Source organism: Euprymna scolopes, chromosome 34, assembly GCF_053919585.1.
Source record: "Euprymna scolopes isolate OS-2025 chromosome 34, ASM5391958v1, whole genome shotgun sequence".
Classification (NCBI taxonomy): domain Eukaryota; kingdom Metazoa; phylum Mollusca; class Cephalopoda; order Sepiida; family Sepiolidae; genus Euprymna; species Euprymna scolopes.
Genome location: NC_136515.1, coordinates 5,036,685 through 5,055,812, shown reverse-complemented (window position 1 = coordinate 5,055,812; position 19,128 = coordinate 5,036,685). Strand labels below are relative to the sequence as shown.

Below are 19,128 nucleotides of genomic sequence, written 5' to 3'. Positions count from 1 at the left end.
GGCGCTTTAAACTGAGTTATCTCCCCGTGGCGTGTTCTAAAAATCCAAACAAATTTTTTTAAAATTCCAAGAAATCTACCTTCAACGTGCTGTCATAAAAGCGTGTTTTTCCGCAGTAAAAACAAACAAACAAACAAACAAACAAACAAACAAAAAAAACAACAAAAAAAAAAAACTACTCGATCAAATTAAGTGAAATTTTTTTTCGGAGATCTTCAGATCAAGACGAATGCGTACAATATAACCATTTTTTCAATATTTTCATTGTTTATTGTCTTGATTAAACCGTACAAGTACCTTTTTTTTAAATCCAAAATTCAACCGACGTTTCTTGTGCACTTTTGCAACAGCGCTATTTTTAAATAGTTTTCTTTTCAGGTTAAATTCAAGCTCCACGGTATCTTTTTTTTTTTTTAAATTGTTAGGTGAAAGCACAGAATAGTTACAAAACACCCTCCCCATGTTAAGAATGGCTTTCAAAACGATAACATTATCATTTCCGCATGGTGGCAAAAGTGCACAAGTACCATTCAACCTAATCAAAAAAAAAAAAAAAAAAAAAAATTAAATAAAAATAACAAACAAAAACAAAAATGCAGAAAAATCATTATTTCCGACACGGAACAAAAATGTCATATTTAAAAAATCATTTTTATAATCAAGTATTTTTTTTTAACTAAGAAAATAAAATTGTGCAATTTTTAGTGATTAATGCAGACATTACACGGATGATTAAAATCATTAAAAACAATCTCGATAGTCAAATTGAGTTGTCTTAATTGTTTTCTAAATTTTTCTAAAACATGACGTATCCATCTTGCTTCCGCATAAACTTCGATTAGTAAAAAAAAAAATTAAAATTAAAAAATAAACTATTACATTTTATTTTTCATTTTTTATTTTAATTTTAATTTTAATTTAATTTTATTTTTATTTTTATTTTTCATTTTTATTTTTATTTCATTTTTTTAATATTTTTATTTTTTGTTTCAATTTTATTTTTTATTTTAATTTTATTTTTATTTTAATTTATTTTAATTTTAATTTATTTTTATTTTTATTTTATTTTATTTTATTTTTATTTCATTTTTAATTTTATTCTCATTGTTTTATTTTTATTTTTTATTTTTAATTTTATTTTCATTTTTTATTTTTCATTTTTATTTTTATTTCATTTTTTTAATGTTTTTATTTTTATTTTATTCTATTTTTATTTTTATATTTTATTTTAATTTATTTTTATTTTTATTTCATTTTTAATTTCATTCTCATTGTTTTATTTTTATTTTTTATTCTTATTTTATTTTTGTTTTTATTTTTTTATTTTTATTTTATTTTTATTTAATTTAATTTTATTTTATTTTTATTTTTTATTTTTCATTTTTTATCTATTTTTTATTTTATTTGTTTTTATTTTTTATTTTTGGAAATCCTTTGAGCTGAGGATACATAATTGGTGTATACATCTTTTGTGAACTGTTATCTTCATTTCCATAGTTGTTGTTGTTGTCTCATCACATTTCGGACAACTATTCATCTGATCTTCTTACAACTATTTCGGACAACTATTCCTCTGACCTACTTACGTGGTTTTTGGAATATGACAATTTCTTTTTGTGACGGGTACGTATATCATGAAATTTTTTCTTCATTTTTGTTTTTTAATAGTGTTGAATTCTGGATAAGCACCAAAATATTTTAGAAACACGCACAGTAAATAAATAAATAAATAAAAATAAATAAATAAAAATAAAATAAATAAATAAATAAACATAAATAAATAAATAAAAATAGATAAATAAATAAAATAAATAAAATAAATGAATAAAAATAAATAAATAAAAATAAATAACCAAATAAAAAATAAAATAAATAAAAAAATAGATAAATAGATAAAATAAATAAAAATAAATAAATAAATTCAATAAATGAATAAAAATAAATAAATAAATAAAAATAAATAAATAAATTCAATAAATAAATAAAAATAAATAAATAAATAAAAATAAATAAATAAATTCAATAAATAAATAAAAATAAATAAAATTAATAAATAAATAGATGAAAATAAATAAATAAATAAAAATAAATAAAAATGAATAAATATAAATAAATAAATAAAATAAATAAATAAAATAAATAAATGAAAATAAATAAATAAAATAAAAATAAATAAATAATAAATAAAAATAAATAAATAAAAATAAATAAATAAAAATAAATAAATAAGTAAATAAAAATAAATAAATAAAATAAATATAAATAAACAAATAAATAAAAAAAAACTAAATAAATAGGCAGGTAGATGTAAGAGTAACTTTTAATGCCTTTGGTAACAATTATTTGTCGACTGGTTGTTTTTCGTTTTTAAATTTTTTTCATGGTGTCAGTGATGTACAGAGCACTCGTTTATTCCAATTTCGCCCACTTATTGTAGGAACTGATAATACAAAATTGCCAAGCATTGGTGCAGGAATGTTGGGCGATGATCAATGCGAAATCAATCCACAAAATACACCTGCCATTATCATCGCGCAGCTGGAGTCCTAGAAAAGAAAAAAAAAAAAACATTAACAAATCTGTAATTTCTCTTAACAACAAAATTCGACATAATTTCAACTACTAACGCATCCGGTCACAGGTTGTGTGGTTGTGGGATCGAACCTGATTATGGTCAGCCACACTGATGAGTGATAGATAAAGCAAAACATATGTCTGTGAATAACTATTTTATCTAAAATAATTAAGATTATATAAACAGGTGAATCAGAGGTCAAATGAATCCTTGACTTTTCAGGGCAGCTCTCAAACTAGAATGCGATTCAATCTTTCACACCTACCGCCTGCTTCATCCACCTGACTCCAGTCCCTGCAGTTCCAACTCCTGCAACTCTTTTTTCAGTTTTGGCTTACTTCTGTTGCTCCACCACCTTCCAGCAGCAGCAGCAGCAGCAGCTCATACCTACACCAGCTTTTACAGGCAGCAGCAGCAGCAGCAGCAGCAACTCCAATCCTTGGCCTTTTGGTCAAGATCAAAGTGTAGTATCTGTTCCGACAGATACTGCACTTAAGATAATTTGTACCAGTCAATGGAGGGGAAACCCTCTATACTGGGACAATTATTATTTTTGGTAACCAGAGTGCCCCCTTTTTGCCTACTTTTAGGGGAGCTGGTTTTTACCTCACATTAAAAACGGCCTTGTGCCTAATTTGCTCAGTGGGGGAGCAAATAAATACCATCTGTTCCGACAGATACTGCAAGCTATGACTAGCTATGACTAGCAAAGACCAGATGTGGGGGTAACCCCACATGCCTGACCATTAACCAGCTCCCATTTCCCACCTCTCGGGAGCTGGTCCCCTTTTTCCCTTCCCCCTCCCTTCACTCCTCACATTAAAAATCGGCCTTGTGCCTAATTTGCTCGGTGGGGGAGCAAATAAATACCATCTGTTCTTCAGATGCTGCACTTTTATTTCTTGTTCTCTTTCGGTGGAGGAGAAATCCTTCACGACTGAGACAATTTTTATTTTTGTACCTTTTCTCCACGTTAAAAAACGACCCTGGTGTCTAACTCTGTCCCATGGGGAGGCATAGTAAATAGGTACACCAGCCTTTACAGGCAGCAGCAGCAGCAACTCCAGCTCATACCTACACCAGCCTTTACAGCAATTCCTTTTTTAGCTCCTTCAACAGTTACTGTTCTAGCTCTTTCTAGCAGTTCCTGCCTGTAACCTCCGGCTCCCTGTTCCAGTGATCGTTGGCACCCAGCTTGACGATCCAGCCTTTTCTGCATCATCAATCCACACAGACTGGACCTACCTGAGGCATCTCAGCATCCCTCAGGGGATGTATACTTTCATCTCACTTTCCACATCTCCAACATTTCCAACTGTCTAAACATTTTTACTGTTCTTCAACCTTCCTTTTTCGTTCTTTTATTTTTTTTACTCACGGTCACCCCTAACAGGGCATATCGCCACTTGAACGTAAGGGGGCTACTATTTGGAAGCCACGTCTAGGAACGATTAACAAGATGTTGACTTACGATACATTTGAACTTCTGCATACCAGTACAGTCAGGGAAGCAGGTAGCAGGAAGGGAATTCCAAAGTTTTGCTGTTCAAAAGAAGAAACTATTAGAGTAGAAAGCTTTCTGGCATTTAAGGATCTCAACAGTGAAGGGGTGGGATTTTGTTGCTAAGCAGGTTTGTTGGGGATATGTACGTTCAGGGGGAACAAGTGCAATGAGTTCATCAGAGTACATTCCATTAAAATATCTGTAAAACAGGCAACATTACGGCGATAGGAGAGGGGTTGGAGCTTAGTTGAGAAAATGGGTCCTATTAGATTGAAAACTCTTTTATGGACCCTATCAGAGAGGGAGAGGCTAGTGGTAGATGCACCAGCCCAGATGTGGCAACAATACTCCATGTATGGATGAATGGTGGCTTTGTAGAGGTACAGGATACTCTCAGATGTGAGTGATTTTCTAGCACAGTAAAGAGAGCCCACCTTCATTGCAGCAGCCTTGGCAATGTCTTCAATGTATTTGTTCAATCCATTTTGCCTGTGAATGATAAGCCGAGGAGTTTGAATGGAGAGCGTATTAGCGGTTATGGCGAACGTCTCTTTCAATTCTTAAACTTTATGGCGAAATACAGCAAAAAATGACAAATAAATGTTGAAAACTATTTGTCATTTTTTTTTTTTGCCTATGTCTACTTTCTTAGTTTTACAGTCGATCGGCATCCAGTTCCTATCGGCCTACTCCAACAAAGTCGCCCAATGTAGGGAGCTAAAAAACAATATTCGACTTCAAGGTCATATATATATATATATATATATATATATATATATATATATATATATATATATATATATATATATATATATATAAAATAAAGATTACAATTAAATTTACCAAAATGATCCAAGATGGTAAAATTAAAGTATATTATAAATATTAAAGAATTAATATTTATAAAATTATCTCAGTCAGATGTAAAAGCTCGATAAAACCAAATAGGAAATAGAGCTTATAATACGAGCAAACAGTTAATAAAACATGTTAAAAAACACTTTGAAATGAGTTAAAAACATATTTAATCTGAAAAGGAAACACTAGATAAATGGATAGTCCTTAATCCGCGGAGTTTCAAAGAAATACTTTCCTTCTCATCAGACGGTAGGAATTAGCAAAATGCGGGATCAGATTTTGCATGCAGAAGTATTTGATGAAACAACAAGTAAGTCAAAGATCTTACTTGAATACAAAGAAAGTGAAGCAGAGGGAATATGGTGAAAAAAAAGGTGATTACACATGAATGGATATATATATATATATATATATATATATATATATATATATATATATATATATATATATATATATATATATAACTACTTCATTTAATCACATAAATTAATATACAAAAATATAATTTTATGCATAAATTACCAGTATTTACTTCAACAGTGCTCAATATATAGGTGGAGCAAGGTAGTAAGTTATAAAAATATATATGGCAATTAAATAATAAATAAAGTGTAGCTTAATTGCCATATATATTTTTAAAACTTACTATATATATAATGTTAAAAGTCCACGTATGCTTCTAGGATAGTGATTTAAAGATTATGAGGGGTTTTTGAAGCATGAAAACGATACTATTTTTTGTATCTAATATTTTATTTTTTATATTTCAGACGGTCATCCGCTCCTGATCACAAAAGTATCGAAATTTTTTTTTATTATTTATTTATTTTTTTCGATACATTTTTGCGACCAATATCTCAGTTATCGCCCTTTAACCAATGACGACGATTGCAACAGCGCTTCATTTTCTTTAGTAAATGCAAGTTATCTCCCTTAGATAAAGACCACATCCCAAATAAACAAGCGCTTTTTTTTTTCTGCGTGTTTTTACCTAAGAGAGTGGTCACCGAAGTGCCTCCGTTCCAAACCATAGAAAAGGTAAACATTGAGTTCTGCCCCTTCCATCCGTCGATGGTCGCTAAGCCATCACCCGATGTCCCGTTGGCGCGTTCGTGTTTCGTGTCGTAGAGTCCTGACAAAAATGAGAAATAAAAACTACATCAACAACAAAATAATAAAAATAAAAACAAAACAAAACAAAAAAAAACAATCAAAAAGTGGTATTTTTTTTTTTTTACTTTAACAGCAACTCAAACACTCAGCTTTAAAATGACGACATAGCAGTTTTCGAGTATGCTGAAAACGAATATCGCATTCAAATTTTAGGCAGGCAAGTAATTTTCTGGATATTAAGACATTTTTTTTCTTCCAATGTATTACTTAATGGATGTCTGGGCACTAGCTGCTTGAAACAGAGAAAAACTTATCCTGCCTTGACAGAGTTCAAAATAGCCTTCGCATACCCTTTTTTATTCCCTGCAACCTCTTTCCCACAAAAGAGACGTTGCGAGCCTGTCTCTGCTTTATCGTTATTTTCATGGCAAGTGCTCGTGTGAGCTCCAATCTCTGGTTCCCCCTCGCCAAATTTTCACAAACAACACTCGTCTAGCTGAAACCACTATCAATAATATTCCCTGTGCCTAAACCAAAACATAGATTCCATGAACAAAGTTTCTTTCTTAGAACTGAACGTCTGTGGAACTCTCTTACGTTCGCTTGTTGTCCAGCTGACTACAATTTGGTAGTCTTCAAGTCCAATGTAAACAATTTCTTGATGAACCGTCCCCTTCAGTAATCAAATTTGCCAAATTCCCACTACTAACGATTACTACTACTACAACCATATTATCCCATTGACTATTGTACACTCAATAACCCTTATCCTCGAGTGGCCTCCGGGCCTTGATAAGTGGTGATTCCATGTAAAAAAAAAAAAAAAAAATCTCAGTGGCCATCGCCATTCTTAACATTAACATGTGGAGTAGGGGGTGTTTTGTATCACATCTGGCTGGGAAAAACATGGCCGCCAGTGAAAACATAAGGGATTGCATGGTATAATAAAGCTTTTAATATCCAGAAAACTACCTGTCTGACCAACATTTAAAGGTTATATTCGTCTTCAGCATGCCGAAAACTTTTAAAAGTTGTCGTCTCAACAGTGACTATTGAATTGCAGTCAAACTAAAAAAAGAAGAAAATGTAGACGTTTTTACACTATTGGGACGAAATTTTATAATCGATAAATGGAGTTTCAGATAAAACCAATTGTGTACGAGCCCTTTCTAGTCTCGCACAAAAACACGCGTTCACATCTCAAGCCATTTTTCTAGTCATACGCAGACGCGCACACAAACATACGCACACGTACACACACGTAGATATATTCACGTTCACGTACATACACACACACGCTAACATACACACATGTACGCACACGTACGCACACATGGGCAACGTCACTTCCCCCTTCAAGGAAATCCACGCATGCGCAAAAGACCACCAGAAACAACTTTAAAAAGCAAGAGACCTGAGCTGTTTCCTCCTTTTCGACTCAGCTCCCGAGCTGAGCGGTCGACGGTCCATCCGCTCCCTTTCGGGGCGCGCGCGCCCGTGCACCTCACGTCACCTGCTACTATGTGTAGGGCAAGAGTCAACAGACAGTATGTACACCTTACACGCTTTCTATCTCCATGGCCTGGATTGACTTTCTCTCAGTCTCTCTCTGCAACAATAGATTTTCCTTCTCACCAGTTAACAGCGAGAGACGCACGCCAAACTAAACACGTGCTGTACCCTTTTCTTTCATTTATTTCTTCACGAAATAAATCCTAGTTCGTTTATTTCAATAAACGCGTTGTTCGTTCCTTCCTCAAAGCAATTCATTTTTCCTATTTTGTACGACTGGGGGATATATATAATATATCCATCAGTCCACTACAAATGTTTGTACTGATTTTTTTTTGCCAATTCCAATAAATTACAATGACAGCTTCCAAATTATGCAGTCGAAATTACCTGAATATTACTGAATTATTAAAAACTAAACAACTTTAATCGTGTTAACAGATGAAAAATTGCCGCCATCTTGTTTAAATCGAAACGGAATATTACCTCCTTTTTGAAGTGTCTTCTTACGATTGTTTTCCTCAAATGTTATTTTTTATTTTCTCTAATAAATAATTTTCTACCTGATCGAGTTTCGTAATTTTTGGATATATTAATCATAAATATTACAAGGAATACGTAGATACCATTGTTTTCCGAAAGTTCGTCCCAATTGTGTAGAAGCGTGTGATATGTAACTTAGTAGAACAATCCTGTTGGTTTATTTTATGTTAGAGCGGCAAATTGTCATGCAAAGGGGGATAACTCAGCTGAACTCATCTTTAAATTATATTTTTTCAACAATTGATTTTTATTTCCCTCTCAAAACCGATTTGTTTTGACATTCAAATAGAGAATTTTGTATTGTTTTTTTTTTTTTAAATAAAATAATTTTTCATTGGAAATTCGAAAGGTGGAACGAAGGTTAGAATTTAAGGGGTGGGGTGTTAAAAACCGCAAATATTTGTCATACATAGAGTATTGTTACCACATGTGGAGTGTGGACTGGTAGGTGTGTCAGAAATTTCGTGAAAAATGGTGAATAATTCAACCCCGTCTTTCTAAGCTTATAACCACTCGAAAAATGTAATTCAAGCCCTAATTTTTTTTAATTAAAGGAGCAAGGACCAAGGTTTCATTAAAAAAACAAAAACAAAAAAAAAAACAAACAAAAAACAAAACAAACAACGTGGTTTAAAAAAAATGGTTTTAAACTTCGAACTTTACAGGTAAATTTCTAAAAAACACTACTTTTTTTTTGTTTTAAATTTGAATATATTATTTATTGACCTTTTCTCTTCAATTTGTGATATATAAAACTTTGGTGAGTAAATTAATTATTTACTTTTTAATAGACACTTGAAAATGGGGGGGGGCGTGAATTAAAAAAAAACGTTTGTCTAAAATATTATATTCGGTTTATTGGAAAGAGCATAAAATTTCACATTGACCCTGAAAATATCGTAAAAATAAAATCAATAGAAAAATTTTGATAAATTTTTAAAGTTTAAAAATTGAAAAATATTGAGTTCGTAAAATTCATTACTGTTTTTTTTTTTTTTTTTAAATAAAAAAAATATTTCTATTACTTTTAAAACAACTTTAATAGTTTATTTTGGAAGTATAATCCATAAGGAAAATAAACAACCCACTTTTAAAAGAGAAATTAAGAGTTTTTTTTATATTTTATTCGCAGTTTCGTGTTAGGGGTGTCAAAAATTCCTACAAAAATTCTGATACACCTAGTGGACTGGTGTATCTGCCATTAGTCTTTCGTTAGAAAAAGAAAAAAAGAGTCTTTTTTTAATTTTTTTTTTACACAGTGATCACCACTTATCAAGGCCCGGAAGCCACTCAGGGATAAGGGTTATTGCAAGTACATTACGTTAGTGTGAAGATTTGATGAAGTGTTTAATTAAGGGGGCGGTTCCGGTTCATTAGGAATTTGTTAACATTGGACTTGAAGACATCCAAGTTGTAGTCCGGAGGGAAGCAGGCAGACGGAACAGAGTCCCCACCCTAACATGTCCTACACTAGCAACCAAACACTGACCTCTGTCCCATTGCTCAAATGTAGCATCCTTGTGCCTATTTTACAAATATTTTAATGGAATGTGCTCCAACGAACTCAAAGCACTCCTGCCCCCTTTGAATATTTGTTTGTTTTATATAAAATTTTCTACGTTGTATTGACTTATATACATATTTTGGTTCTTCTTAAGATATAGTCGACAGATCGATTAAAAAAAAAATATATATATTGTTTTAAGCAAAAACAATATTACATACTTAATTGCCATGTCAAAAATAGTAATATATCCCGAAATTCTGAAAATTCAGCGAGTAGAAATTTATTTCTAGTTAAAAGTAATTTTTACAGAAAATTGGGTAAAATCGCATTTTCTTAGACGTTATAGAATATATACAGTAGGAGTTTACATGCAGGGGACATAACTCTGAAACGAATATTTTAGATTTCTTGTCTCATGGCTGCGATATTTGTTGTCTCTAGCAATAGATTTTTTTTTTACTAAAAACATAATAGCAGTTTTTTTATTCGATGAATTTTCGTAATTTTTGGATATATTACTATCTTCGACATGATAATTAAGTTCGTAATATTGTTTTTGCTTAAAACAATATATTTAAAAAATCAATTTGTTGACTATAGCTTAACAAGCACCTAATCTATAATATAAATCTCCCCTGTCTGTTTAAATGTATGTATGTATGTATATCTGCCTAAAACTTTTGATAGAGGCGATGGATGTTCACGAGATCAATATTGTTTTAAAGCTCGACCCTTCAGACGACAAATATCGAAAAATTGGCTAAAAACATTAATTTCCTCACCCTCAACTGGGCACTTTTCTACAGGGAGGGGTTGCTTTTTTCGTCGATATTTTCAAAAGTCATTGCCTCTTTTCGATTGTCTAGCCTAAACCTACGTCACTTCCGGTTTGGCGATGGGTGCAACAGCTAACGCGGCATGTTTTTTTTTCTTTCCCTTTCTTTTCCTCCTCTGTGGTATGGGTTCGAGCCTGCCTACCTACAACCACTTTTTTTTTTTATGCTTGCACTTTTCCTTTTTTTTTTTTGCTGAACCAACACCCTTACACACACCACCACTTTCTTTTCTGCCTTCGCATCACGGGTTCGAGCCTGCCTGCCTACTGCAACTTTTTATTTTTTTGCTCAACACACACCTCCAAACACCCGGGTAATGCCGCGCACTCAAGATTGTCTATAATATAAATCTCACCTGTTTGTTTAAATGTTTGTAGGGCGAATGAACCCTTTTTCGGGGTCAACGGCCAACTAGCACGATGTATGTTTGTATGTGTGTGTTGGGGTGGAGAGGACTCTCATAAGCCGTGCTGAAGGCAACCTTTCTAGGAGAAGCAAATCTCTGAATTAAAAAGCCATAAAGCGGGAGACCAGTACCCGCATTAAGCTGGTCTGCAGTTTAACTTGTTGCTGGCTATCTTGCTCTTGCTTGTTGCTGAATCTCAACATTTGGAACCGAGAGAGAGAGACTTAGCTGTCATACAAAGCTAAGACTCTGTAACATCATCTGCGTATAGATACTCCCTCAGGCATTTGTCTATTAAAATGGTCCTGTGGCGATGGAAGTCATTTTTGGGCTCATGGACTTTAAGTGTCTGAGGGAGTGGCACTCGTCTGATAAGACGTTGCAATCATCATCATCATATGTGTATGTATGTTTTATGTATGTTTGTATGTATGTATGTTTGCCTAAAACTTTTGGCAGAAGCAACGGATTTTCACGAGATTAGTATCGTTTTGAAGCTTGACCCTTCGGACGACAAATATCGAAAAATTGACTAAAACCATTAATTCCTTCACCCTCAACAGGGCAATTTTCTACAAGGGGGGTCGGCTTTTTTGCATCGCCATTTTTGCAAGTTATCATATCGGTTGGAATGACTTTACTAATTTCAACGTTCCGAACTTCCGGTCGTGTCATGGAGTAGCGGTAAGACGTCAGATTTTCTTTTACTTTCTTTTCTGCCTTTGCGTCACAGGTTCAAGCTGGGCACCCAGGATAGTATTTCAATAAAAATGAGTTTTGTAATCGTAAGCCACTAACTTATTTTTCATTTTATTTTATTTCTTTCTTTGTTCACCCTAGCTAAGGCATATTGTCACTTGGTCATAAGCGACTACTATTTGGGACCATATCTACAGGTGCCGTGTAAGGCGATAAGCAAGATGTCTCTTCACATTACATTTAAATTCATGCATGTCAGTACAGTCAGGGAAGCAGAGAGGGAATTCCAAAGTCTAGCAGTCAAAGGGAAGAAGCTATTCGAGTACATGGCTTTCCGACATCTAGAGACCTCTACAATGGAGGGGCACGATTTTGTTGCTAAGGGAGTTGAGCAGCAAGATGTCTGTTCACATTACACTTGAACTTCTGCATGTCAGTACAGTTGGGGCAGCAGGAACCTGGATGGGAATTCCAAAGTCTAGCAGTTCTGGAGTTCTGGATACTTTCAGGTGCATCTAGCATCTAGGGGATCTCTACTGTGTAGGGGTGGAATTTTGCTGCTTGTCGGGTTTATCGGCAGTATTTACATCGACTTGTAGTACAAAGTTGTAGTTGGAGCATCCACCATTAAAATACTTGTAGAACAGGCAGAGGGATGCAACATTTTATCGATAGGACTGTGGTTGAAGCCTAGCTGACAGTTTGGGGCCTATTAAGTTGGTGACTCTCTTTTGAACCCTGTCCAGGAGTGAGAGACTAGTAGCAGATGCACCGGCCCAAATGTAACAACAAAACTCCATACATGGGCGAATGGCGGCCTTGTAGAGGTACCGGATACTTTCAGGTGTAAGTAACTTTTTTCTTCTTATTATTATTAACGTTAAAAGTATACAATTTGATGTTGAAAGCACCATGGAATTTGGAAAGGGATGGGGTACAGTAACAGATTATAAGAAAATCGACACAAAAAAAATATAAGTTGGCAGACCTGATATTTTCCCGGTTTCATCGACGGTCAAATTCACTGTGGAATTGAACTGATTCATCCAAAAGCCGGCCAAAGTACAATTTTCATCTGAAATTAAATAAAAACGTGATGGAAAAAAAAACAAAAAACAAAAACAATAAAATATATAAGGTAGGCATTTTGCAATTATTGGATTTGTTGAATAATTTTTTTCCCCAAAAAACTAAGTATTTTACGTAAGAAAAATTCAAAATTCTTCTATGATTATTGTGAGTATTTCTTACATGATATTTTCTTTTTATAATCGCGAGTATTTTGTTTCGACCATTCATTCATATGTTTTGAGGTTTTTTTTTTGTCCCCCGATAAAAGGAGGGTGGACCTGTAAATTCACCCTTGTTCGTTCGTCTGTCTGCACTTTTCTCAATAACTACACCTTGGAATTTTTAAAATTTTGCACAAACATTAAACATGATATGAGTAAAAAAGCAGCAGAACAGATTTTCCGGGAAATCTACAGGGGTGCCTTTCGGGTTAAAATGGCTAAAATTGACACTTTTGTGCTTATTAAAAAAAAAATGATGCTTTGGATTTTTATAAAACTTTCTGAAAATTTGTAACTAACTGATTTCTATATAATTTTGTTTGTCTATACTTCGCGATAACTCTTGGGTGTGCCCCAGGGGCTCTTTTAGGGCTAATAAAAACACTCCATTTTTGGGGACTATTTTACCATATTTGTCCAAAATTTTCTGTGTATGTCTATTTAGCAGTTTTGCATGGTGTTGAACTCAAATTTAAATATATTAAGGCTTTGGGGACTTTTGGGGCTAAATGGAGGGGGTGCAAATGATGGACTTAGTCATTTCTTTTTTTTTTTGCATAGCGCAGAACTCAAATTTACATATGTTAAGGCCTAAAACTACACCATTTGTTCATTTTCGCCAAGATTTGGTGTCCCCTGGGGACTTTTGGGGCTAAATGGGTGGGGGGGGGGCAATGCTGAACTTAGTCATTTTTTTTATACCTCATTCACTGTGCACTCATGGGGGGGGAACTATGCATGCCCCACTTGTTAATCCTAGCAGCCATCAAGCAGTGCCAAGAAGAAGGATAGGATTCTGCCCTTTTTTTCGTTTGTGAAGTAGAATGCCTATCCTTCTTGACCTGGTGTAGCTGGCAGTGGTGGTGGTGCTGAAGTTCTTTGCCTCTCATGATCGTACAACTATCCCAGCAGTCACCTTCCTTGCTCTGAGTGGATGAAGAGGAGGGCCTTTTATCCGTTTTCTTTAGTTTGAGTTTGCTGGTTTCTGGAAAAGATGCAGGGCTTTGTGTTCCATCAAAATTAGTTTTGACGTTAAACATTATGTTCTGGATTTTTGTCATTTGAAGAAGAACGTTTCAATTTCATTCCCAGTTAATTGCAAGTCAACAAGGCCTTATCAACTAGGAAACCATTAGTCTCAAAGGATTTCCGGAAAAAAAAAACTGGTTGTTTTTTTTTTTTAAATATTTTTCTGTAAGAAACAGAAATTAAAATTGCCAGTCTGTCAGACAAAAAGACGAGAAGAATATCGGCACACATGTTCTCCAGAAAAGTAACAAAGAAAGACCGTCTTGGAAGACAATTCAACCGGAATTCCATTCTTATAATTTTTTTTGAAATTTGGTATATAGGGTATTCAGACATGTGGAAAACTTTTTAATCAGTTTTCATCCGGAAAAAAGGGCTGCTAAGGGATTAAAATTGAAAAATTAGTACATCGGATTTTTTAAGTGTTTCACGAATGTGCATGCATGGTCGTGAAACATGACAACTTCTTTATGTTAAGTATAAGTAGGTTTGAAAACACTTTTTAAAGATAATGGCAAGCTGGTCTAATGGCTATCGTACTTGACTCACTGTCTTTAGCTTTTTAGTTTTAATCTCAGCTTGAGTATTTTTTTTTTGCTTACAAGAAGTGTACTGTTTAGAAAAAAGCATAATACTCACAAGCGCATGTCTCAGTTTCTTTACGAATTTAAATATAATTATGCATATTTTATGACTGGGCAACGCCAGGCAGCATGCTAGTATATATATATATATATATATATATATATATATATATATATATATATATATATACATATATATATACATATATATATATATACATATATATATACATATATATATATATACATACATATATATACATATATATATACATATATATACATATATATATATATATATACATATATATATATATATATATATATATATATATATATATATATATATATATATATATATATATATATAACTACTTCATTTATTCACATAAAATTAATATACGAAAGTATAGATTTATGCGTAAACTTTAAGTATTTACTTCAAAAGTGCTCAATACGTAGGTAGAGCTAGTTAGTAATTTATAAAATATATATGGCGATTTAGCTACACTGAATATTCTGCGTTTCATCCAACTATAGGATTCGTCAGGCCTGACGAATCCTATAGTTGGATGAAACGCAGAATATTCAGTGTAGCTTAATCGCCATATATATTTTATAAATTATTATATATATATATATATATATATATGTACAGTACACCGGTCCTTGCCAGATCATCGAATTTAAGGAATGTTGAGCCTGGCCAATACTAGATGGGTGACCATTTGGGAAGGCTGGGCACTGTATGTACCGCACCGAGTCAAAGAAATTTCCAGGTTTGTATTTGGGGGCGCATTAATTCACTGGGAGAGATGCGCCCCTAGTCTTCATTGAAATGCATCTAGACGAAGGAGATTCTGATGTAAAATAAAACCTGCGGTCTACTGTATACTCTGTCCTGTGGCAGTCATCTGCACCGACAAAGGTTAGCAGTAATACCAAAAGAAGTGGTTGGTTCTACACAAAGCCTTCACCACTATAAACAAATCATCTGTGTGGATTTCCGAACAACTTAGTTGTTGTGGCGGAAGCTCATCATACGTTGAAATCGATAGGAGAGTCTATTAATATATATATATATATATATATATATATATAGTGCAAAATGTTGCTGAAAATTCAAAGACTCATGTTTTCTTTTTATAACCTTCCCAAACCATGCTTCCTCACTCATGGCTTGGGAAATCTTTTTACCCAAATACGATCTTCAGCATGTTAAAAATATACCTTTTGTTGTAAAAATCTAATGGAAAAACATCTGATGAAGTCGGTGGGGACAGGATATTTTTATGGACACATAAATCGTAAAATTGCCTTCCCACTAATGGAACAGCTGTAATGGAAAAATAAATCCAGGAAATGAACAAAGGTTATAAAAAAAAAAGAAAACGTGAGTCTTTGAATTTTCAACAAAATTTTCCACTATATATGCTCTGCACCTATTAAATAGACACATTGAGCTTAACTCAAAATTAACGGTGACTGGTTTTTAAAATAAAAATCTAAACCCGTTAAACGAAAACCGTATAAAAGAATTTAGTTTACTTACCTTCACTTGAATCATCCTTGTATTCATCATGGAAAACAAAAAAAATATATATATGTATACAATTATCTTTATAAATATAATTAAACTGAACAACCAGTTTATCATATATTTGCAATACTCCAAGCACAGAACCTTTAAAATATTAATATAAAGGGTGTCCGTAAAGTTACTATACAGTCTTATTGTTTTACAATACAATATCTTACTGTAGTGTTAATATATTACAGGGTGTCTGTGTAGTAACTTGTAAGACTGTATAGTAACTTTACAGACACCCTGTATATATATATATATATATATATATATATATATATATATATATATATATATATATATATATATATATATATTAACCGAGGCTTTGCTCTTTTAGACTTTGGTCTATTACTCTCTCTCTCTCTCTCTCTCTCTCTCTCTCTCTCTCTCTCTCTCTCTCTCTCTCTTTATATATATATATATATATATATATATATATATTTAAATAAGGGGGTAGTCACCAACAGTGTGTATTTTTTAACATTATTTTATTATTCCGTGTCTTGGTTTTTTATTGAGAATTATTTTTGGATCATTGTAATAATGTTTTTAAATCATTGAAATCGTTTTTACGCGTTTCAGACGTTCTGTGAAGCGTCCTTGTCAGAAATTATTTTCAAATGTGTTGGAGATGTAAAAATGGCATTTTCGAAGTTCATTTGAAGTGTTTCCAAGGGGTGGAGGCTTGTAAGTGTTTATTATTCATTGGCATGTTCAATTTTTATTACTCTTTTATTGGGTTTGTCGAGGCCGCTGACCTGGCTGTAGTCACTCTCTCTTTCTGCTAGTGTTTTTTTCTTTTCCTTTAGGATAGGGTAGGGTGTGTGTGTGTGTGTGTGTGTGTGTGTGTGTGTGTGTGTGTGTGTGTGTGCGCGTGTGTGTGTTTTCTTTTATTGGTTTGAGAATGTGTATACTGTTTTATAGTATTATGAGGTTATTTGCTTCCAAAGGTGACTGTGATCCGAGGTCGTTACTAATGTGCATGTATATATTATAACTCCTATAATTTGAACATCTACTTCGGTCAAATTAGAGGATGCTGTTCAAGTTTCCTGATAAAAAAAAATGTGCAGCAGTTAACTTTAATTTTCTAAGAATTAAGAAATAGTAAATGAAATTTATTGCTATATGATACTTCAATTATATATTAAGTTGAGTTTACGATATATTGCAAGGAAGAATTGTTAAATATTATTACCAGGAATAAAAACATTGAAAATAAATTAAATCTACTCTTACTTGTTAGGTATTTATTACCTAAGTTATCATCTACAGAAATCATACATTTATGTAAAATACAGTTTTTTTAGTTATTCATTGAATGAGTCTCATTGCAGTTTCTATTTTCATTGATTGAGCTCTCGGGCGTTGCCATTGTATTCCGTAAGCGATCACGAAAATCTACAATTTCTTGGTTCTGTAGCTTCTTTATGATTATATCTCTTCGGAGTGACATTGCTTGCAAAACATAGTTGTCACTAAAGTAAAGACTTTTTGTTATAAATTTTATAACCGTCTCTATAGACGTTTCTGTATCGTCCCATGATATTGCTTCATCAGAGTGTTCTTGGTTATTTACATTAGGGTCAAGAGAATGGGAGCCGTCGCTATTTTCATCACCATTACTACCTTCAGGATATTGATCAGTAGTTTCCTCATCTTGTTGCACCCACATTTCAACATCATTTGCATTAAGTGATTTAAGAACAGCGTGGTTGGTCGGTAACTGTTTGGTTTCAAGAATTTTTTCTAGACCAGATGTATTCTCTGTAATATTTATCATATTCATCATGAAATCATTTCTGTAGAAACATTTTAAGTTTCAAATAATCCCTTGATCCATAGGTTGGATGAAAGAAGTCACATTAGGTGGTAAGTAGCACACAAAAATATTCCTGCAAGATGACATTAGTTCTGACTCAGGAGGATGTGCGCTACAATTGTCCAACAGAAGCAAGCACTTTGAATCAGATTTACCTAATTCAAGAAAACGCCTCTGGACAACTGGCACAAATTTTTGCAAAAAACATTTTTTAAACAACTGTTGATTCATCCATCCATTTCGTGAAGAATAATAGGATACTGGCAAAGGCGAAACTCCTTTCAATGCTCGGGGAGTCTTTGATTTGCCGATGGCAAGAAGCTTAAGTTTATGAGTTCCAGAAGCATTAGCGCATACCATCACTGTTAGTCTTTCTTTATTTAATTTGAATCCTTTTAGTTTCTGCTCCTCGGATGCGGCTAATGTTTTTGTAAGTAACCACTTCTAATTTACGCCACTTTCATCAGCGTTGTAACATCCTCTGGTGTTAAACCATAATCGGCAATTATCGTCTTGAATTTGTCACAATAATTTGATGCTGCGTGTGTATCAGGAGACCGTTGTTTGCCTGACATTGTTAATTGTCTCATACCATGTCTACTCTTAAAGCGCCTAAGCCAGCCATCACTGAATTTCATATCTTCTGCGATATTCAACTCTTCCTTAAGAGATTTTGCTTTAGCAATTAGCATGGGTCCAGATATTGCTACACCTTCATTCCGTTTTGCTACAAATCACTCATGCAATATTCGATCGAATTCAACTTGCTTTGGTCTGCGAAGTGTCCTTCTTTCGACATGTCTTTTATTTGAAGAGAAAGGATCAGCCTTCAATATTTCCTCCTTTTTCTTTTTGATGTAAAACAGGGTACTTCTTCCAATCTTATAATCTCTCAATATAACGTTATTTTCAACTCCAGCATCTAATTTTTCTATAAGTTGACGTTTTTCGTGTAAAACCAGTGTCACTAGTTTTCTTTTAGAGTTGCAAGCCATTGTGATGGGTTGTTTTACACTATTTTAAATATAGCAATCTGAAAAAAAATTTACAGTTAGTGTAAATTAATTATCAATAGCTAATCTACATTGATTACATAGTACCAATATTAACATTTCTGCACAATATCTGACTAAACCATGTAAACAGTTTTACTGCAACTCTGCATCAAATATGCTAATACAATTTCAATGACGAGACAGTTCAAGTTTAGAGAAAGTCCAAATGAGAGGAAGTCCAGATGAGAGGAAGTCCAACTTTAGA

The 19,128-nt window shown here is 33.2% G+C and overlaps 1 protein-coding gene across 1 annotated transcript in view; it reads right to left on the bottom strand.

Annotated features, from left to right (window-relative positions):
- Positions 1-2,294: 2,294 nt before the first annotated feature.
- The window catches only part of LOC145259099 (uncharacterized), a 58,302-nt gene continuing 41,468 nt past the window's right edge, over positions 2,295-19,128 (bottom strand). The window contains exons 6-9 of the mRNA XM_080116753.1: positions 16,011-16,026; positions 12,542-12,628; positions 5,929-6,069; positions 2,295-2,546 (exon numbers count right to left, since the gene is read on the bottom strand). Of these exons, the coding sequence (XP_079972879.1) occupies positions 2,410-2,546; positions 5,929-6,069; positions 12,542-12,628; positions 16,011-16,026 (381 nt within the window). The 3' untranslated portion in view covers positions 2,295-2,409. The remainder of the gene's footprint in view (positions 2,547-5,928; positions 6,070-12,541; positions 12,629-16,010; positions 16,027-19,128) is intronic.